The sequence below is a fragment of the Podarcis raffonei genome, chromosome 8 (genome assembly GCF_027172205.1).
Source record: "Podarcis raffonei isolate rPodRaf1 chromosome 8, rPodRaf1.pri, whole genome shotgun sequence".
NCBI lineage: Eukaryota > Metazoa > Chordata > Lepidosauria > Squamata > Lacertidae > Podarcis > Podarcis raffonei.
The window spans coordinates 13,642,410-13,665,967 of record NC_070609.1 but is presented as its reverse complement, the minus strand read 5'-3'; the positions used below and the strand labels follow the sequence as shown (position 1 = coordinate 13,665,967).

The following is a 23,558-nucleotide window of genomic DNA, read 5'->3' as shown; positions in this document are numbered from 1 at the left end:
CCCATTGAAATCAGTGACACTTACATCAAGGAAGACAGATATAGAATTGCATTGTAATCCCTTTGAAATAAATGGTTACTACTTCCATAAACAGTGCATAGGAGTGTGCTGAAATCCCTATGCCACCTCCAATCCTTCCAGCCAAGTATATGTATTGGTGAGGGATGGAGTGGAAACTTGAGAAGCACATTTGGCTATCAAGGAAGTTGTTCCATTGCTCAGTAGGCCTAATATAAACAATGAAGCAAAGAGAAGACACCCCAAGATAGACAGCTTAGTGATGAATGTCCTCTGTGCCTTCTGTGCTGTGTATGGTTAAAAATACCTTGGTTGGTGGTATAGCGGGAAATGAGGATCTTGTTCTGTGTCCAAGAGCAGTGGAAAGAGAAGAAGGAAATAGGCAAAAAGCTGTCTTTTAAACACAAGGTGAACATGCTGGATCAGGGCAATCACCCATCTAGTTCAGCATCCCAACTGATCCCTGTGGAAAGCCTGCAAGCTGGACAAGACTGCAACAATATTCTGTTCATCAGCAATTCCCAGCACCCATTATTTAGAAGCAGAACTTCTTTTGACAGTGGAAGTAGAACGTAGCCATTGTGGGAAAACATGCCCTCTCTGAATTCATCTAATCCTCTTTTTAAGTCATCTGAGTTGCTGGCCACACTGCAGTCTATTAGAGTTGCCATATCTTGGCATATCTCTCTTGCCATATCTCTGAGTCACTGGCACATTCAACTCTTGAGGTCTCACTTTGTCCCTTTTATGCTTTGGAAACCATGGCTGAGACAGCAGGATCGTTATACTGGTTAAAACCTCCATTGCAGCCACATGTACCCATAGCCCATTTCATTCTTTCGAGCATGCTTGAATGGATCTAGTATCCAGTGTTTTACTGAAGTAGCCTCTCCACCCCCATCATTCAGTCCAGACACTGAGATCTAGCTCTAAGGGAATCCTTACTTCTCTGAGAAGTGAGGTTAGAGGGAGCTAGGAGAGGGCCTTCTTGGTACTGGTGCCCACATTGTGGAATGACCTCCCCTCAGATGTCATGAAGATAAGTAACTATCAGACCTTTAGAAAACGTCTGAAGGCAGCCCTGTATAGGGAGGTTTCTAATGTTTGATGTTTTATTATGTTTCTGTATATGCTTGAAGGTGCTCAGAGTGGCTAGGGTGACCCAGTCAGATGGGTGGGGTAAAAATAATAAAAATATTATTACTATTAGGATCTCATTTTGTAGCTGGCTTCTGGGCTTTTGCCCTTGCATATTTGGCTCTCAATTGCTTTCTTGAGTGTCTTCACTATTTAAATTGTAAATGATCTATATTGAAAAACAAATCTGAGAAATGTCTATCAACAACTAATGAGATCATAGACAATTCCAACAGTGAGCTTTGAATTTCAGTATGTCCTTCCTTATCTTTGTGGTGAACAAACAACACCCATTCCCGGACCTCACTGAACCATTTGTTCCCACGTGTTGCCTGCGACATGAGTTGATGGCCTATAAATTCCTCCAGGTAAGCCTCTACCTGCATCAATTCCCTTGTTGATCCACCTCTGCTCTGAGTCTCCTAATCTTTCTAGAATGATGGAGGCACTCCTGAGCGCATGTCTCCTCTTGGCCATGATTTCTCCAGGTAAGTTGGGAAACATTTAATGATCTTTAGTGGACAGTGAGGAGAATTTGCTGCTTGGGAGGGGAGGGAAGTTAGGGGTACAGATCAACACCATAGAAAGCAAGGACTGATGGGTTACCAAGAGAAAGTAGGGGAGAATTGTCAAGAGTATTTCTTGTGATGTCATACATATAAATGATGCCATACAGATATAGAATGAAATATCCCACTCTAACATGGAAGCTGCATTTCAACAATACACACAAAATAGTGGATCTCTCTCACTCTCTCTCTCTCTCTCTCTCTCTCTCTCTCTCTCTCTCTCTCTCTGTGTGTGTGTGTGTGTGTGTTTATAGATATGTGTGTGTATGTCCACACAGACACACAGTTTGGCAATTAAAAAAGAGGCAGAAACAACGTACTATTACAAATATTGTATCTGATGGAAAATCTGTGAAAAACCCTGCAGATATAAGAAAATGTTTTCAGAAATATTTTAAACAGCTGTATAAAAAAGTAAGGAAGATAAATATAAAATTGAGCAATTTCTTAAAGCAAATGAAATGCAAAAAAATTCCCAAGGATAAAAGGTTCCTACTTAATGCTATGATTACAAGCCAGGAGGTTGATGTAATGATTATAGGGGTTGCTCGTGCGTAAGTTGCCGCCACACCTGGCTAGTGTGCCTGGTTAAGCCTTTTCTGTCTGGACAGCCCTTCACTTCGTGGCTGTTTCAGTCGCTAGCAGAATCCGTAGTGGGCGTTTCTTAAACCTTTTCCAGCATAAAAGCTGTTTGACGCCAAGTCTCCTTCTACTCTCTCTGCGCGGAAGTCTTCTGCACAGGGAGGGCGTGGGTAGCGGAGGACCCGTGCTCTCCCCGCTGGTCTCTGGCGAGGCGTCCTGGAGCCCCCTCGCCGATTCCCCCATCTGCCCCCCTTTATCCCTGGTGTTATGCTGATTTCCTTCCCCAGCTGATGAGCTGCCTCTCTCCCTGCTGGGCCCTTCTCCAGCATCGCTTGGGAGCCATGCCTCCGCCTCTGGCTCCGATGTCAGTTCCCTGACAGTTGAGATAGCAATAAATGAGATACAGCTAGGTAAAGCCCCAGGACCAGATGGTCTTTCTGCAAAATATTATAAAATTTTGAAAGATTGGCTAATTCAGCCATTAGCAGATGTGTGCAATAAAATTTTAAGAGGGGACAAAGCGCCCGAAACCTGGAAAGATGCTTTTATAACCCTGATTCCAAAACCATATCAAGATAGAGCCGATGTAAAAAATAACAGACCGATCTCATTACTTAATGTGGACAATAAAACTTTTGCAAATATATTGGCCAACAGATTGAAAAAGGTTCTAACAGGTTATATTCATAAGGGCCAGGCAGGTTTCTTGCCAGGGAGACATATGAAAGATAATATTAGGAATATAATTGATGTATTAGAAAGGTTGGAAGTGAAAAGAAATTGTAAAGCAATGTTAATGTTTATAGATGCTGAAAAGGCCTTTGACAATGTTTCCTGGTTATTTATGGGGGGGAAATCTGGAAAGAATAGAGGTCGGACGGGAATTTTTAAACGGTATTAATGCGATCTATTTTGAACAAAAAGCAAAAATTATAGTTAATAATGTGGTATCAGAAGAAATAAGAATTGAGAAAGGAACCAGGCAAGGGTGCCCACTTTCCCCTCTGCTATTTATTTCAGTTCTGGAGGTTCTGCTAAATATGTTAAGGAAATAGGAGGAGATATAAGGCATTGTAGTAGGTGTCGGGATCTCCGCTCAGCCAAGCTGATAAAGCTCATCTTCCTCCGAGTCCTTCGGAATCGCCCTCCTGACAAATAATTAATGACCTGAGCCCTTGATGAGGCTTCCAGGCACTTTTCATTCAGCAGAGAATCCAGCACAGGGAAGTGATGAGATTTATGGCTATATGCTATGCTTTATTTCTAAGATACACAGACTGCAAAAAAAATCCTCTCTCTATGAGAGCAGACAGCAACAGAACAAAGGAACAAAGGAAACAGGAAACCACTAACGTCACATCCTGTCTCCCGTGAGACTTCCAATAGCCTGGACTGTCTCTGGAATGTAAACAGAGTCCTGTGACTCCAAGCAGCTGCTCAGTAGCAAACAGAAACTAACGGTAGGATCCAAGCAATATAAATTAAAAGCCTTTGCTGATGACTTGGTGTTAACTTTACAGGACCCAGAAACCAGTGCAATTAAAGCACTGAAATTGATACAGGAGTTCGGGCAGGTAGCAGGATTCAAACTAAATAAAAGCAAAACCAAAGGGTTTTTTTGGGGGGGGATTAGATAATGAGGAAATAAAAATTCTCTTAGAAAAGATAGGCCTTTCTTACTGATATTCTTCATCAGTAATTAAAATGAATGTCCTACCCAGAATGTTATTCTTGTTCCAATCAATCCCAGTGATAAGAGGATTAAAACAATTTAAGGATTGGCAGAAGACATAAAAAAACCCAATATGGAAGGAAGGAGCCACATATGAAGAGTTTCTTAGAAAAACGGACCAAGGTCTAAAATTAAAGAAGTATGGAGAACTGGAGAATTTACTGACTGGGTGGCTGCAATATCATCAAGTTAATGAGATACTGAAGGAAGACAAAAAGAGGTTGGGATTTGAGGACAATAAATCAAAATTCCATATAGATATTATAGATGGGAAAGACAAATTGCTGTCAAAAACATATGACCTATTACTGAATTAGTACACTAAGGATGAGGAGGTAAAGGATGCCATGATCAAATGGGCCATAGATTTTGGTTACAATATTGAATTGGAAGCGTGGCAGGAATTATGGAGTGAGAATTTAAAATTTACGGCATGCACGGCACTACAAGAGAATTTTGGAAAATGATTTTTAAGTGGCATCTTACGCCGGTAAAACTGGCAAAGATGTACAGAATGAAAAATAAGAAATGTTGGAAATGTGGAAAGGTAGATGGAGATCTCTACCACATGTGGTGGAAATGTGGAAAGGTGAAGGGCTTTTGGGATTTAATTTACAATGAGCTTAAAAAAATCTTTAAGTATACCTTTAAAAAAACCCCTGAAGCCTTTCTTTTGGGATTAGTGGCAAAGGAGGTTAAAAAGAAGGATAAGAATTTATTTTTGTATGCCATGACGGCAGCAAGGATTATGTCGGCCCAGAATTGGAAGACAAATGTAATACCAACTATTTCGGACTGGCAGGTTAAATTGATAAATTATGCGGAACTGGCTAGATTATCAGGGAGAATACGAGATCAGAAAGATCAGAAGTTTTCTGAAAATTGGAGTAAATATTTGGTGTTTATAAGAGATAATTTTAAATCTTTAAAGACACTGGCAGGGTTTGATTAACTTCAACAGCATATGGTTAATTAGATAAACGAATAAAATACGAGATGTAATGAAACTATGAGATACTTACTGAAGGGGGGGAGGAAGTCTGAAGCTCGGCAGAGCTAAAGGTTGTATATGAGATCTATTTGTACAACAAATGTACATAATTGAATTCTGGTTGAAAATCAATAAAAAAATAATATAAAAAAAAGAAGAAAAGAAAAGATAGGCCTTGCTTTTGTGAAAAAAGTTAAGTATCTGTGTGTGAATTTATCAGTGAAAATTTTGATTTTATATAAAGATAATTATGAAAAATTATGGAATGAAATTAAGAGAGATCTTGAGATATGGTCAAATTTAAAACTTTCATTGATGGGCTGAATTTCGGTGGTTAAGATGAATGTATTGCCAAAGATGCTGTTTTTATTCCAAGCTTTACCAATCATTGATAATGTTAATTGTTTTAAAGAATGGCAGAAGGCACTGTCTAAATTTATCTGGCAGGGGGGGAAACCAAATGTATAATCTGTTGTTGGAGTGGCGTACAAAGGATGAACAAGTTAAATCAGTAATGATTGACTGGGCAAGAGATGTAGGACATAATATAATGTTGGAGGATTGGGAGAGGTTATGGAAGAAAGGGGTTAAGTTTACTGCATGTATGATGTTAAAAGAAAATATTATTAAAATCATGTATAGGTGGTACTTAACCCTAGTAAAACTAGCAAAGATTTATCATAACAGTGATAATCTCTGCTGGAAGTGTAAAGAAAAAGAAGGTATCTTTTTCTATATGTGGTGGACCTGCCTCAAGGTGAAAGACTTCTGGGAGAAGATTTTATAATGAATTGGAAAAAAACGTTGAGATATACATTTATTAAGAAACCAGAGGCCTTTCTTCTTGGGATAACAGGTCTGGAATTGCCCAAGAAAGGTGTTAAATTATTTTTATATGCCACGAGGGCTGCTCGAATTTTACTAGCTAAGAACTGGAAAATACAAGAATCACCAACTGTGGAAGATTGGCAGATGAAGATGATGGATTTCTTGGAGCTAGCTGACCTTACTGGAAGAATCCACGACCAAGAAGAAGAGGAATACCAAGAAGATTGGAAGAAATTTAAAGACTATTTGAATAAATATTGTAACATAAAAAATTAGAAATCACTTGAAGGTACCAAATAGGCCTAGGATTAAATTAGGATTTCTTAAATAAATGGGGTTCAGAAAGTAAGAAAAATGAATAAGTTAGATTAAAAATTGGAAATATTTTGGTTTAAGAATGATATTGGGAAGCTGTTACATATAGATACATGGAAATTCAGAAGGGAGGGAATGGAGGAAGTCAACCAATATGTAAATAAGTATGGACCTTTAAAGGATTAAGTTTGCTCTTATTGTTTATTTCTTTTATGGTGGTGGATAAGATGTCTATTGTATTGTTTTCTTTTTTTGATGCATTTTCTATTTCTTTTTTCTTTCTTTCTTTCTTTTTGTGCTATTTGTTCTGTTATGTGGCATAATTGCGGAAAACTTAATAAATTTTTTTAATAAAAAAATAAATAACCTACCTCACAGGAATCTTCTGGGGATAAAATTGGGAGGGGAGAACCATGTACACAGCCTTGAGCTTCCTGGAGAAAATGGCTGCAGATAAATAAATAAATTTTAAAAATTAGAAATTGAGAGCAAGAGAAATTGATAGATCTATTCATCTCTAGTCTAGGAACCTGTCCTCACACTGGCCAACCCACACTCTTGGAAATAAGTAAGACAGGTTAACCTCCCAACCTCTTGGAAATTATTAAAACAGTGTTCTGGATGATAGCTTCAAGAGTTTCAATATTACTCAGTGTTTTGTTTATTTTATTTCATTCAATTAAAATGCTGATTATATCAAACCCCTTATAATTTAAAAGTTTTAATTCACTCACAGATCCTCCTCTGTGTCTCCTTAAGCAAGACCAAATAATAATAATGTTAATAATAATAATAATCCATGAATTATTATTTTGCTCCTCTCATCAGCATTACCTCTGAAATGCATATATAGATTGAACAGGACGGGACTGACACATAATGGCTATGTTGAAACAACTTGTGAGTCTTTTCAAGATTCCTGTGTTGCCAGTGCTCTGCGAACAAATATAGGTATGATTTGCTTGACTTTTTGTCTTTTGCTGTTGGATTAGATCCAGGTTAAGATAGTTGAACTTTAAGGGCTCTACTGGCATATAGAAGTTTATGGTGGGGCAACTCACCTTTGAAGAAATTGAGGTGAGAAAGCTGTGGTACTTCAGCTGTAGATGAATTAGAACTCCCATCAGCCTCAGCTAGCCTGGCCACCAGTCAAGGATGATGGGAGATGTAGTCCAACAACATCTGGAGGATCACAGTTTCCCAATCCTGAAGTAAGCAATGGCTGACATAGGAAAATGGAGAATCTAACATTCCCTGATCACAACCAGTGGCTGAATTTGGGTACTGATCTCCAAGCTTGGAGAACTTGATTTGCATTAACCAGTAATCCCTGCTGATCCAAATCAATGAACTCCAGTTTAGTTTTGGTTATCAAACTAGAACAATAAACCTGGAATATAACCTGAATATCCCCTTTGCGATAAAGGACATTATAATTAAGATTGCTTTCACAGATTTATTTTAAAATAATCCAAAGCTGAGCAATCAGGATGGGAGATGAAGGTACTTCACACTTTCATGGCTCCCAATCCATCCTCAAGTAATTTTGAAATAATTATCAGTGATGAAATGATGAGGAAGGAACCACTATAAAGGAAGTATTCCTGTAGGTTACCTCTTAAAAAGGATTTCCATTACCCAGCTTGATTCAGAGTGGGCCCCATTTTGTAGTTCGCCTCAAGTACCAAAATGCCTTGGGGCAATCCTGGGTGGGATGGTGGTGCTCACTTGACCATATGTCCCAACATCACTGCTACATTTTTGGAGGGAGAGGAGCAAGGGGGCAGTGAGGTTGGTACAGTGCAACTTTCTTGTCAAGTGTATTGCGTTGGGCACACAGGAGTTCAGGGAAGCATTTGCCCCAACCTCCAAACTGTTATGATCGACCAGCAGAGAGAGTGCAGTGTTTGTCAGATGTCTTGTCAGATGCATAGAAGAAGGCATGAGCCTTTGTGCTACAAGTTTGACCTGAAATGCAGTTCTGCATACATTCCAAATTTAATGCAATTTACAAATTAATTGTAAACATTCAAGTTTAAAAAATGAAAAATCCAATTCCAGAGCTGATATTTAAAAGTATTAATTTACCCCTGCAGTCAATTTATATTTTGTCACTGCAGAACCATAAAAACAGAGGCTGGTCATTTGGATGAAGGAGGCAGGAGACCTCTGCTTGTGGAAAGGGGCAGAATTCTTAAATGCCTGCAGAAAACTTTTCTGTTCCACCAGGGCTATGCAGATCATTAAGAACAAATCTTTCCACATTGGTTAATTGGTATTTATTTATTTTAGAAGACATCTGAAGGCAGCCCCATTCATGGAAGTTTTTAATCTTTGAAGTTTTATTCTGTTTTTCATGTTCTTTTTTAATTAAATATTTATTAGCATTTTCAAAAAACAAACAAGAACAAAAAATAAACAGAACAAAAGAAAAATACAAAAATACATAACAAAATTAAACAACAAAAGAAAAATAGAAAAAACACATAAAGTTACTAATACTTATTGTTCTTAACCTTATTTCTCAGACTTCCTCACACCTCCCCTTCTTGTATTCCAATTTAAATTGTCAGTTCAGCAAGTCCTTAACTTATTTCTTTACCTTAACTTATACATTTATTCTAACATACCATTTTTTACTTTGCTTCTTTTTTCCATTTCCTCCATTTATTTTTAACAATCTTATTTTCAATTAGTTTAAAAAAGAAGAAACCAATTTTACCTTATTAAAAACACACATCAATACTTATACCTCATTAGCTATTCTTAAACCTTTTTCCTAAAGTCGACCAAAATTTCCCTTCCACGATTTACCCAATTTCCTTACCACTAATTAAAAATAAAAAAAGAAAGCAAATTATCCTTATGTGCCCTTTGGATTCCCAACCTCCACCCACCCTTTTCCCGGTTCCAGTCCCCAACCAATGTCCATCAGTCTTTATGTTATTTATTTAGCCTGGAGACCTCACATCTGAGGCCCTTTTATCTCTCTCAGTTCCTTTCTGCCGGTCTCTTTGATGGTCCTTAATGTTAAACCCCAAGTCTCGGAGGGGCTCCGGACCAGCAGAATCCTTGTTGCTTCCAGCCAGTCTTCCATACTTAAAAGCAAAGCCTATGGGGGGCTCCAACTCTTGTTTCAAATTTCTTACAGATCCAGATGTCCCCAAGGCTCCAGCTTTCACCTTCCGCAGATTTGTAATCCTCAGGTCTTCAGATCTCCTCCAAGGGAGATCTCTCCATTTTTCCAGGCTCCCATTCAGACCAGGCTTTCCACATCCAATTTTTATTGTCCTTTTTTATCATCATGTCAGGCCTCATATTGTAACTCTCCTTTAACTCCTGCACATCTCCTGCTTCTCCTTCATTTTCTTCAAAAACAGCACCTTGCTCCATCATTTCTGCACTTTCAGTTTCATTTATTTGTTCAGTTAAATAGGCTTCCTGTTTCAAGTCCTTATCAGGCTCAAAACTGTTGTTTACTGACCAGTGTAGTAGTGATACCTTTGTAGACATAACATTGTATTCATCTTTCAAGTTTCCCAAGAGAGCGAGTGTTCTATCCAGTTCTGCTTGGAATTTACGTACTCCAGTCATTTTTGTAATGTAGTATCCCTATTACCCCTCTAGGGGGATTTTAGTTCCTTAATGTTCCTTTCAGCTCAAAACCAAAAGTCCAGTTATTTTGTATCAGCCCTCGTTGTTTTCAACAAAGTTGTACCAAGTGAACCAGCAAAAACAGCAGAAACAATGTTCTCTTTTTCCAGCTGGCAACTAGCTGACTAGCAGCTCTCTTGACAGCTGTCAAAATCTTCCATGCAACAGACTTTCTCTTGGGGCGTTCCCGGGTCTCGGGGGGGGGGGTGAAATTCCAGTCCCCAAATTCTTTTTATCCTCCAGTAAATCCTTGTAGTGTCAAAACCGTGAAATCAAGATCTTTTCACTAGAAAACAGGTTCTCTCGACCTTGGTTGCCCAGTCCTTTGCTTTAAATTGTTTACAAAGAGGGGGGGGTGACTTCCTTTTTAGCCCCTTCCCGCTCGTTCCAGATCCAAAATTAAAATTTTTTAACGTTCCAATCTCCGTATTACTCACGGGTTTATATTTTAGAGTCCAGTCGGTCTTGAAAGAAGTTGGCGCTCTCTGTCAATGGCTTGCGGCTTCACTCCGTAGGCGAGGGAGTACTCTCAGCACCACGCCTCACCCTGCCTCCGTTCCGAAGCCTTTAAAAAGGCTCCGTTGCGGATTGGGGGGGCGCAAATGGTGCCCGCCGAGTCTCTGTGTTCACAGGCATCCGCGCCTGTGATTTTAAGGGTCCCCGCTTCGCCGCAGCGGCCAGACCCAGACGCTACGGAGCCGATTCCCTCCGGAGCTCGGAGGGAATCCGCCATTAAACAATGGCGCCAACCCGGAAGTCTATTCTGTTTTTCATGTTCTGTTGGAAGCCACCCAGAGTGGATGGGGTGGGGTAGAAAATTATTATTATTATTATTATTTATAATAATAATAATAATAATAATAATAATAATAATAATAATAGTAATAGTAATAGTAATAATAATAATACAATAATTTATATTTAATACGGTTTTTATTTTATCTTTTATGAAGTATTACTGGAAAATATTTTGATATTTTCCCTTTTATGATATAGTCATGATATAAACAGCACCTAACTTTAGAAAGGGACGCGGGTGGCGCTGTGGGTAAAAGCCTCAGCGCCTAGGGCTTGCTGATCGAAAGGTCGGCGGTTCGAATCCCCGCAGCGGGGTGCGCTCCCGTTGCTCGGTCCCAGCGCCTGCCAACCTAGCAGTTCGAAAGCACCCCCAGGTGCAAGTAGATAAATAGGGACCGCTTACTAGCGGGAAGGTAAACAGCGTTTCCATGTGCGGCTCTGGCTCGCCAGAGCAGCGATGTCACGCTGGCCACGTGACCCGGAAGTGTCTCTGGACAGCGCTGGCCCCCGGCCTCTTGAGTGAGATGGGCGCACAACCCCAGAGTCTGTCAAGACTGGCCCGTATGGGCAGGGGTACCTTTACCTTTTACCTTAACTTTAGAAAGCCAAACTGAATAATACTTTCCATATTGTTAGTTGGAAAAGGTCCTGATTCAGGCAACAAAGAAAATTGGAACCATTACAATTAATGAGCCTTAGGAGCAACGGATCTGCATATTTCTTCCAGATTTCTTTCACATTCTTTTTCATAGGGAAATCCCAAGTGCAACTTTCAAATAGATGCTCGTCATCCCGCTATTGCTTCTCAGGTGATTACAGCTTCACTGCAGGGAATGGTAAATTCTTTCAGACAAAGAAGCACTGCTGCAACACTGAACTGTGCAACAATGCAACTCTCAGCCGTAAGTTTCTGCATCATTTTAGAATCCTTAGCATGTCAGGGTTGTGCACTGGATTTGGACAAGGCTAGTATTCTTAGTCAATTAGCAGTGCTCAGAGGCACAGTGCCTTACTCAAATGGGTTGAGACAGCCCCAGATGGCTACAGGTTGGGTTGAGCAGTACAAGACTATTAGGGCCTCTCAAGGGGTGGAGATGGAGAGGAAAGCATGAGGAACAGCTGTGAAAAAGAGGGACCTACTGGGCAGCTACATCACTCTGCCTGAGAAGGGATGGGTTGTCTTTCCAACTAGGCCTCTCCTTCTTCCTGCCGCTCAAAACAGCACCATGTAGGATCAGATCCTCCTCCTGATAGGTGGGAGGATCTGATCCTGCACAGTGCCAGTGCCCCTTGTCCCAGTCATGTTTTTGCTGGATGTTAAGATATTGTTACACACTGTCCATATATCCAAGTGATTTGAGATTCCAGAGGTACCTGGTGTGCTTTAACCCAGGGTATGTGTTTCCTGTGGGACAATAATGCACAACAGACACTGTGATGTCTTTATTATTTATGGGTTATATATAAATATATACAACATGAGGCTTAAAATGAAGACATCCACCAGAAGATGGTGGCACAGCAGCATTCTCACCTTGGCAGCTTTCTTTTCTTGAGAACGGTCACATTCCACTTGTTCTAGATTTGCTAACCTAATTCTGGTCATATTACTACACATGGAGAAGCCCCCATTCCTTTGATGTGTTGCTGTGTTAATCTGTTATTTTAATGACCCACTTTTCCCAAATGGTTACCTCAGAAGTAGATTGGTTCAGAGATAAGTCATGTTAATTTCCTAGGATTAAGAGGTGTCTAAAGAGACACAATTTAAGAATTTTGCCCAGATTATTTAAGCCAGTGGATGAGTAAAAACAACAACAACAACAACAACAACAAAACTGGTCGAAGAATACAAAGTTCAAGACCTTTATAACACCCCCTATGCATGATTAGCCTGTGAACGATCTATTTCAACCAATATAATTGGATATCTAAGGTCATGAACAGCTCATAATTAATTTATGGTCCCTTCAAGTTAACTTTCAATTGAATATTCCAAAAATGAACCTTACAATCCACCCATCTTGTTCAGGTGTCCTCCTAAATCACCCTTGAGCTGGTTCTGGTCAGTTTTTTAATTGGGAAAATAAGCACTATCTAAGCTGGGAGTTATGAGAGTGCACAAGATAAGTCCCTACCTTACAGCATTCTCTGAAATTTATTTATTTTATTTATTGAATTTATATACCACCCTATACCTGGGGGTCTCAGGATGGTTCACAGAAACTCATGGATAAATCATTGTTAAAGAGCAGGAGAGAGAGAGAATCTCCATACAAAACCAGGGGACTAAGAGCCTATATTTTCAGAGAGGTTACACCATAATAGATGGCATGAAAACCTTCAGGGAGATTGAGAAGGAAAAGAAAGTTCACAGTGCCCCACCTCAAATTTGGTAAAGGTCATTCATCTCAGACACCAGTGGTGACTTTGTCCTATGGTCAGCCCTGAATGCAGATTGTGCCTTGATCATATTTATTCAAGAGTACTTGCAGCTCCCCCACCTAAACTGTAAGGCCCTAGGGTTCTTTTCAAAAATATAACATACAGATACAAAGACAAAGTGATTAACATGCTCACTATACTTTGGATTTTGGCAGTTCCTGATCGCAACATGCTGACTGAAAATGGTCTGCAGTGCCCATCCTGCTTCTCCAAAGGAGAGGAAAAGTGTGAAAGTGAGAAGACCATCAACTGTCTTGAGAATGAGACCCAGTGTGTTGATTTTCAAGGAGTTCTTAATATAGGTAACATTGCTACTCAGACGGGGGGGGGGGGAGGCCGACTCATTGGCTGGGTCATGCAGATTCCCTCCTGCTCTCCCTTACATCCTCTTCCTTTCCCTTTCATGTTGCTGGAAAAGTGAGAGGAATCATATCTCTCAATTGCCCCACTCTGCATCCTTGCTCAGTGTTTTGTTAGAATAACTCAGACCATAACTGCAAGGATATATAGTTGTGCATCAGAATTTCCGCTCTCTTCTGACTGCACCTTGTTTTCCACACCGCTAGCATTCTTTTGAGGCTGCATCACGCTGTGGACTCATGCCAGGTTCACACACTCAAGAGTCACACACCAGAAGAGAGGGAGTGTTGTTTTCAAATCTTGCTGTGTGGCCACAGCATGTGGCTTTAAACATGTCCAGGAGATGGCAGGGATAGAATTCCTCCCATTTTATTGCAACTCACTTCCCCACAAGAATTTGATTGGCTTAATCTAGTTAATTAGGCCTATTCTCTGATGCACTAATTTTATTATATTTTTTAAATATAACCTGTTTATTAATAATCTTTGTGTCTTGAGACTCCTTTGGGTATGATGGCAATGTTGATTTACATCCGAGATATTTTTTTACCTGAACTTCTGATGTTGAAAATTTTGTATATTCATATTCTGATGAAATTATGAAATTTTTCAGATTTCTTAAATACATACAGTTTAAAACTAACTTATTAAAATTATCATTTAGCATCACAAGCACAATCTCCAATTCCTGGATAAAGGACTAATGTCAACATTTCTCTCTCCCCCCCTCCCCCAAGCTCTCTTTCTGCAGCACCATGATTTCACTTTCCAAGGTTGTGGAACAACAGATTTTTGTGCCATCCAGAGAAATGAAAGAAGAATAATCAGAATTGGGAGCTTTGTCCTTCTTGTTAAGCAAATAAACTGTTATAATGCTTTACGAATCTCACACCAGCTTGAACATGAAGGGTGAATAGGACAGTGTAGACCTTCTCCTTGTTTATTCCAAAATCCATAGCAATGAGAGGGAAGTGGAGTCCTAGTGGTGAAATCCAGGACTCAGGATCTCTGGTTCTTACTTTTTTCATTTTGGTGGTGGAAAAGGAAAGCAAGTGGCACAGAAAAAGGGGTTAAAATTGCCAGTTTGCATTTCTTGATGTAGAAAATATTGATCTGGTGACATCTTTCCTATTCTGATAAATTGAAGAGGGCTCTGGAGGCTTCTTTGTGTGAAATAAACAAGCAGAAGGTTCCTTCAGAGAAGCTTAGTACAGCTGGGTTAAACTGGTTTTGTTATCTTTTTTTATTATTATTATTTTATAAAATTTTTATTGGTTTTCCAACATGAATTAAACACATTACAACTCACAATACATAGACAAACAAAACATATAAACACGTATAATTTCATAACCTCTTTTTCTTAAGCCTTATTTCACCGACTTCCCCATGCCTCCCTTTTCTGCATCCCTGTTTTAAAATTTTCCAGCAACCCCTGATTTCGATTAACTTATAATTCACTTTCTTTAATCCTTCTTCTCTTACCCAATCATTTACCACTGCAATTCTGTTTTACATTACCCATGACATTTTAGCACTCATTAATTTTACAACAGTTCTTAAGATAAGCTTTGCATTTCTTCCAATCTTCTTCCACCGTCTCTTTTCCTTGGTCACGGATTCTGCCAGTCATCTCAGCCAGTCCCATGTAGTCTATCACCTTCATCTGCCACTCTTCCAGCGTGGGTAGTTCTTGTGTCTTCCAATACTTTGCTAAAAGAACTCTTGCTGCTGTTGTAGCATACATAAAGAACGTCCTATCTTTCCTTGACACAAATTGGCCCACCATGCGCAGGAGAAAAGCCTCTGGTTTCTTATGAAAGGTACACTTAAGAACCTTCTTAATTTCATTATAGATCATTTCCCAGAAGACCTTAATCCTTGGGCACGTCCACCAAAGATGGTAGAAAGTACCTTCCGTTTCATTGCATTTCCAGCATTTATTATTGGGCAAATGATAGATTTTTGCAAGCTTGACTGGGGTCATGTACCACCTATAAATCATTTTCATAATATTCTCTCTTAAGGCATTACATGCCGTAAATTTTATACCGGTGGTCCATAACTGTTCCAGTCAGCAAACATAATGTCATGACCAATGTCTTGTGCCCATTTAATCATAGCTGATTTAACCGTTTCATCTTGTGTATTCCATTTCAGCAGTAAGTTGTACATTCTTGACAAATTCTTAGTATTGGGTTCTAACAATTCTGTTTCTAATTTTGATCTCTCCACCTGAAAGCCAATTTTCCTGTCTTGTTTGAATACTTCATTTATCTGGTAATAATGAAGCCAATCTCTTACTTTAGACTTCAATTTCTCATAACTCTGTAGTTTCACTTTCCCCCCCTCTTGTTCTATAATTTCCCAGTATTTTGGCCATTTAGATTCCATATTAAGTTTTTTCACTTCCTTAGCTTCCATTGGTGACAGCCACCTAGGGGTTTTGTTTTCCAACAAATCTTTATACCGAATCCAAACACTATATAGTGCTTTCCTAACAATATGGTTTTTGAAACCTTTGTGGGTTTTTACCTTGTCATACCATATATATGCATGCCAACCAAACCTGTTGTTAAACCCTTCCAGATCCAAAATGTCTGTGTTCTCAAGAAGTAGCCAGTTTTTCAGCCAGCAAAAAGCCACTGATTCATAATACAGCTTTAAGTCTGGCAGGGCAAACCCCCCTCTTTCTTTTGCATCAGTTAATATCTTAAATTTTATTCTGGGCTTTTTGCCCTGCCAGACAAATCTAGATATATCTTTCTGCCACCTCTAGAAACAGTCCATTTTATCCACAATCTGCAACGTTTGAAACAAAAACAACATTCTCGGCAAAACATTCATCTTAATAACAGCAATTCGGCCTAACAAGGAAAGTCTCAAATTTGACCATATTTCTAAATCTTTCTTAACTTCTGTCCAACATTTCTCATAATTGTCTTTAAATAAGTTCACATTCTCAGATGTCAAATTAATCCCCAGGTATTTCACTTTCTTTGCTACCATTAATCCGGTTTCACTATGAAACCTCTCTCTTTCAGCAACTGATAGATTTTTCTCCAGTACTTTCGTTTTCTGTTTATTCAGCTTAAAATCTGCTACTTGACCAAATACTTGTATTAGCTCTAAAACTCTTTTCGTACTAGTGTCTGGCTCTTGTAAAGTTAATACTAGGTCATCTGCAAACGCTCTCAATTTGTATTGTTTAGCTCCGACCTGAATCCCTTTAATCAGCTGGTCCCCTCTGATCATGTTTAATAGAACCTCCAAGACAGATATAAAAGCTTAGTACAGCTGGGTTAAACTGGTTTTGTTATCTCTTCTTCAAGGTCATACTGACTATAGTATGAGGCCAGAAGGAGTCTGGGTTTCACTTTCTCTTTCTATCTATCTTCCTTATATAGCGTTCCGTATATAGTGTTAAGGTTTAGACTTATTATAAGTTCTTGTAAGTTTAAGTTAAGTCTGCTGCAAATGGATTTCTTATGGACCATGCCAATCCTGAATGTATTGGATTTGTGACAATTATGCTCATTTGCCTTCAGTAGCCGCAAAGCTCTGCTGGATGAAATGTTAATTGCCTGTGGTCTATTTTTTGGAAATCCCGAAATGTGTTTAAGTTTTTACTCTGCTAACTATACGTTGGGATCTGCTCTGGATTAATACTGGATAGAATTTCCATGACAGGAATGTGGGGATTGTGGATTCTAACTACGAAGAACCTGGTAGTGTATCATTTTAAAATGGTTGCATTCTATTATGTTCATTACAATAGAAAATAAATGGTTATGGGAAATAAAATGCTGGTTCTCAGATCTGTTTCTTTCACACACAAATGCAATTATTATTTGTTTGTTTAGCAGAAGCGATTACGAAATACATCAAACAGGATGAAAACAAAACAAAACACATTGAACAGTAAAAATCATTATTAAAATCAGATGTTTTGTTAGATGCGAAGTTTCTCCTCTGAAGAATTTAACTTAGGGCATTTTTTTCAGCCAGAGTTCACTGGAGCTCAGCTCCATCATCTCTCAGGTGGGTTCCATTGCCATTCTAAGTGAACAATGGAGAAGCTCTGGCACTGGTAAATCTAGAAAAATAGCACTGATCCCAAAAAACGTTTCTCCTTATAATTGTCACTGTAAGGGCAGAATAGACCACTTTTTCAGAGGTATAAGGGGACTTGTCCCTTAATAAAAAGTTAATCATATACCAATCCATCTCTCAATTGGGAGATTTAAATATTTGAACAAAGCTTCTCTTAGGTCCTCATAGATGGGACAAACCAGTAAGTAGTTGGGTAAATATGCAGGCATCTTACCTCCACATAAGGAAACGTTTTCTACGTAGGGGATCCGGTGATGGCATCCTTCAACTATGACAGAGTTCATACACTGGAGTCACAGAGCTGTAAAACTTCAATCCCATTTGGTATTTGTGATGTTGGTTAAGTAGTGAGGGTCAGGGGGCTGAAAGGGACGTTTGGCATACCAAGGTGCAGGATGGTCCCATCCATGCGGAAATGTGTGGTGACCATCATAGGCCACTGGATCCATGAGAGCAGAAGATCCGGCCTCCAAGGAATTCCTTGCCCACTGCCGCTGCCACAGTGCCAGACAGCTGCACTGAATTCCTCAGAGACCAGATTTGCCCCTCCCACATTAATCAGGTCACCTCTTAAGTGACCTCTAAGGCAATAGGAGGTGGTGCTAGTCTTCTTCCATCCTTGTTTCCTGTGGAGATCTTTATTCCTCACCCCTCGCATTGTTCCTGATTTTGATTTTCACTCAATGCTTCTTCCCTGGAATGGGGAGGCAGCCTTGCCAAGGAGCACATTTCACCAGACAGACAGAAGTATGATAAGCACACAAATCATGCTTTAACATATGAGATTTCATATGACAAGGTGCCACCTCAATAGCTAACTCACACAGAATGTCCCAAGAAATATCATAATCATCAATAATGCATAGCATTTCTTTATCCCATGATGGAGGCTCTCTATTGTTAAAAGTCAGCATCTCCTTGAAACTTCCATCCCCTTTTAAAATTTAGCCAATACCTAAGGGAAAGGATATGCACTCTGGCCTTCACTGAACAAACACCAATTTACATAGGAGGCAACTCCTGGTGGCAAGGGTCCTTCACTCCCCCCCCCCCCATAAAATGTCTGAGGGAGCTGGTCCCTCCCTAAGTTGATGGGCATTGCCATTAACATGGTATGCATGCACTGCATTCTGTGACTGATTATGCAGGGCCGGGCTTACCTTCAGCACCCCATATTTTATTCAAGGGGGCACTACTGCCAACTTCCAAAAGGAGAAGCTTTGAGCAGCTCAAATATAGTGCAAACATATTTATTCCATGGTATTTACAGATTCGGTTTTTTAGGATATCCCCATATTTGTGCACCATAATAGATTTATGGGATGAGTTTGAGTTCATAAGTTTTGAGGGCTGGGGAAATCTGTCTACCCCCTTTACTCCAACAGAACCTTGACAAAGAGTTCACTGTAAATACAATGCATGGTATTTACAAAGTGCTAATTCCAATTGAAAAGCATAAACCTAGATAATTAAAGGATTTCACCTGATCAGTGAGGTGCTCCTCAAGTTGCCACTTGTGTTTTTAAGCCTATTGGCAGAAATCAAAACATTAAGTTTTAGTTTTTTGCATTACGAAGCCTTCCTTCAGATGCATACTTCAGAAGGTGGAAGCATATAAAGCAGACAGGAAGCCTGAAAGTTACAGGACCCTTGCGGCAATCATGGTGAAACTTCAGTATCAGGATTCAGGTTCAGTTTTCCAGTCACTCATCATCGTCATCATCATCAAACCTTTATTGGCATCACTTACAAACATTCAGAATAAATAGGCCTGTGCGATCTCATCGCCATTTCAACAGTACAGTCATTTGCCAAAGGGAAGAAGAGGCGAGCAATCTATTTCACCTCTGTGGGTCTCCAGCAAGGGCAGGGTCCTGTAGCGTACTTTGGTGGCAAAAAATCAAATAGAGGAACTTACCTACTGTATTGGTGCACTCCTGGCCTCTTCCCTGTAATAAGAAGCGTATGACCTCTGTCTCTGGTTTCCATATTGGGATACATTGTTGGTCTAAGAAATGTTGGTGGAGATCATCATACATTTTACATTTAAGGACCATGTGAGCTAGTATTTCCACCAGGTGAGCATCACATGGGCAGATCCTATCTCCTTCTGCCATACCTGCAAACCTACACCAAAGGAGGTTAGAAGGATTAGAATTGAACCTAGCCAGCAAAAAAGCCCTTCTTTCTTGCAGGTGAATCAAAAATTGTAGATAATTGAAGTTAATTTCCTGCGCCCAAGAGGGTCGAAAATAAAGAGGGAAACATGTTTTTTTTCCGCAGCAGAAATTAATTCCTGGCAATCTATGTCCCACAGCCTAGTTTTTAACATGGCCTTGGCGATTGGAAAAGCCACAGCACCCAGGAGATCCTCTGAAAGCCCAAGTTGCTGTATCTTTGTGCAAAACAGTTGTAGCCCTGTGGAAGGGAAGGAGTCTGACAGAACTTTGCTGAGTAAAGTATCTTTGTCTGCTGAAAAACAAATGTTTAGCCAGCATAAAAGAAAACTCGTCCAGGCAACTGTCTCTAGCTTATATTGGCCTTCCTCTAGACATAGGGCTGCATAAGGTACACAGCATGGGACAGCGAAAATCTTAAATAGAAAGGCTGCCTGCACTTGTTCCACTGACTGGGTAAACCCTGACATCCAGATTGAAATTCCTAAGAGCAGTTGAGCTCTAACTTTGGCATTAAAAACCTTAAGGGCAGAAGGGATGTGTTGGTTACCTCTTGTTGCAAAGAAGCGTATTATGACCTGCATAGACATCTTTCTGGCATTTACCGCCCCTGCGTAGTGCAAAGACCACCAGAGCCTGTGATGGAAAGTGATCCCCAAATAGTTGAATTCGAATATCTGCTGGATGTTTTCCCCACCAAAGTAGTCGATACAGGCATTTAGCAAATGATTTAAGCCAATTCTTGTCCATGAGAGCAGAATCAGATCATCTGTATATAGGAGAATGGGGACTTTTGCTGCATTGTGTTTTGGGTGGTTAGCATCCACCAGTTTCAGTAATGGGGCAAGGTCATTTAAGAAGAGCTTAAAAGGAGAGGGAGCAAGAACACTGCCCTTTTTCACACCTTGATTTATAATAACAGGGTCTGCACCTCGTCCCCTGTGGTTATTCTTATACGACAGGTATTATTTGAGTAAAGCTTTTTAATCAGGTAAAGTAACCTAGGATTTAGGCCCAATGACTCCAGTTGGACCATAACAGCCCCCTATTGTCTGAATCAAAAGCAGCCTTAAGATTTAGATAGGCCACATATAGGCCTTCTTTATGGTGCTGTGAGTACTTGGCGGTTAAATAGGACAACACTATACAGTTACATAAAGTGGATTTCCCTGGGCTAAACCCTGCCTGCTCTGGGCCTATGATGTTGTTCACGTCAAGCCACATGGTTAATTTGGAAAATTCTCTGTGTCCTGCATCCCACATTAGTACTTTACTAGGGCCATGAAGTTTGTGGTTCTGGTGGTGAATAAGAATCTTAATGACTTAATTTTATAAAGTGTATATATATATATATATTTAAAAAAAATAGTCTCCTATGCTATAACTGATTTCAAGAGTGTCCAGATCAAGGGAACTATTAATACTGCTTGATTCTGACTAGGTCATTCCACACCTGGAATGCTGTGCCCAGTTTTGGACCCTGCAATCTAAGAAGGATATTTACAAGCTGAAATGTGTGCAGAGAAGGGCTACTAAAAAGATAAAGGGTCTGGAAACCAAGCCTTATGTGGAATGGATGAGGGAGTTGGGTATACTTAGCCTGGAAAGGCGTCAACTGAGAGGACTCCTTTACAAAGCCTTAGCCATTGGACTATGACAATTAATCTCAGGATTCTGTCCTGCCCTCAGTGCTAGTCAACATTTACATGAAACTGTTGGGAGAGGAAATGCCATACCAACTCAGTGAAGGTTGGTTTCTTGGGTTGAGTTTAAAATCCAAGTGAGGACAAAATAGATTGCAAATATAATTACATTCTGCAGGAAACTTTGTGTGTGATTGTGTAAGTGAGAGAAGATTCTTAAACAGTGGCTGTATTTGTAGGATTAAAGAGTGTGAGGCAGGGGAGATAGAGGGAAGCGCCAGAGAAACCAAAACTCCTAACAATACTTTGAAGAAGTCACAAGAAAAACTCTACACAGTTATCTGGGCATAGAATCCATTGAAATCAGTGGCACTTACATCTAGGTAGACAGGTATAAAAATAAATGGTTACTACGTCCACCAACAGTGCATAGGAGTGTGCTGAAATCCGTAAACCGCCTCCAACCCTTCCAGCCAAATTTATTCATTGATGAGGGATGGGGTAGGAACATGAGAAGCATCTTTCGCTATCAAGGAAGTAACCAAACTTCCTTTGAAAGTGCTGGTAGAACATAGACATTGTGGGTTATTTTGCCCTGCCAGAGTCTGTCTAATCTTCTTTTTAAGTTATCTAAGCTGGTGGCCATCACTACCTCCTATGGAAGTGAGTTCCATGACTGAACTATGAACTGCATAAAATATTATACAGCTTCTGAACTGCACTAAGCATGGTTTTACCCCTCCTTTCAACTATCTCAGGAAAATATTTATGAAATTATGGAGTAATTAAATAGAATACTTTTCTGTCTTCTTTAACTTTATTAAACTCAAGCAAAATAAATCTTCTCCAGGACAATCCTTCCAGCCAAATATATTTATTGGTGAGGGATGGGGTGGAAACTTGAGAAGCACCTTTGGCTATCAAGGAAGGAGTTGCATTGCTCAGTAGGCCTAATATAAACAATGAAGAGAAGAGAAGAGAAGAGAAGAGAAGAGAAGAGAAGAGAAGAGAAGAGAAGAGAAGAGAAGAGAAGAACACCCCAAGATAGACAGCTTAGTGATGAATGTCCTCTGTGACTTTTGTACTGTGTGGCTAAAAAATGTCTTGAGTTGTGGTATGAGCAGGAAATGAGGGTATTGCTCTGCATTCAAAGCAATGGAAAGAGAAGAAGAAGAGAGAACAGGCAGAGCCGCTTCTAACTTGTTAACTGGGGAAAGAGGCATGAGGCCACAATGGGAGTGAGCTACTGCCCTACTCACATGATAGTCCTTTACCCTTGAACATCTGATCAGCTGCTCCAAGAAGACTGCTGTAGTATTTCAGGGTTCTTCTTATCTTTTGAAAATGGAGGATGGGATTTGAAGCAGGTATAAACAACTAGCTGGGTTCAGTTCAAGACAATGTGGCTAAGGACAGTCATCACCAAACAGATCAGCTGAGTCAAAGTATCACTCCCTGTCCCAACAATCTGACACAATTAGAATAAGGAGGGACGAAGTTCCATAAAATGATTTAATTAGCTCTCAGTGATGATCTTGGAGTCATTAGATTCTATTCAGTGCCTACCAGTGTGTCCTTGGCACCTTTCAACAGTCTTGAGTTATGTCTAGCTTTGCCAGCTGAGAAGTCACCTGAGCAGTACCTTGAGGCTCTCACTGCACTTTGATTAGTGGCCTGAAAGAACAAAAAAAGTATATCGCTCCTTCCAATTTAGTAAGACCCAACATCAAGTAATAGGAAAGACAGAGGAACGGGCTCAGAATATACCTTTATCCATCAAGGACCAAGCAACTTCCCATCGACCTAGGATGTGATAGTATTAGCAGTTTGTGCACATGTCTGTAGCAGATGAGGGCTACAGTCAGGCACTGAAGAATATGGTTGGCCGTCTTAGCCATTGTGGAAAGAGATTTAGAAATATAATCACAAGCTCTTCAAAAACTCAGTGCTTACAGCAGAACCACCAAAGCACTAAAGTAGTTGTTCTGTTTTCATGATGGGCATAGTCAGATGGCCTCAACTGACTTTGCAGCCTTTTTGGAACAAGTTGCTCATTTGGCGCTGTCCATGTTCCTGCAGTATCCCTAGCAAGGGGAGTTGACACCTTCCCTGCTGCCCTGCACCAATTCATGCAACAGCTGCCTCATTTGCTGCCTCACTGTCCAAAACCTTTTAGGATTCTTTAAGGAGTTTCTG

At 39.9% G+C, this 23,558-nt stretch overlaps 1 protein-coding gene across 1 annotated transcript; it reads left to right on the top strand.

Annotated features, from left to right (window-relative positions):
• The first annotated feature begins 348 nt into the window (after positions 1-348).
• Positions 349-14,342, top strand: LOC128419173 (phospholipase A2 inhibitor and Ly6/PLAUR domain-containing protein-like). The gene is made up of 5 exons (XM_053399587.1): positions 349-583; positions 1,524-1,643; positions 11,377-11,526; positions 13,225-13,371; positions 14,167-14,342. The coding sequence occupies exons 1-5, from the start codon at positions 349-351 to the stop codon at positions 14,340-14,342; spliced, it is 828 nt and encodes a 275-aa protein (XP_053255562.1).
• The last annotated feature ends 9,216 nt before the right edge of the window (positions 14,343-23,558 follow it).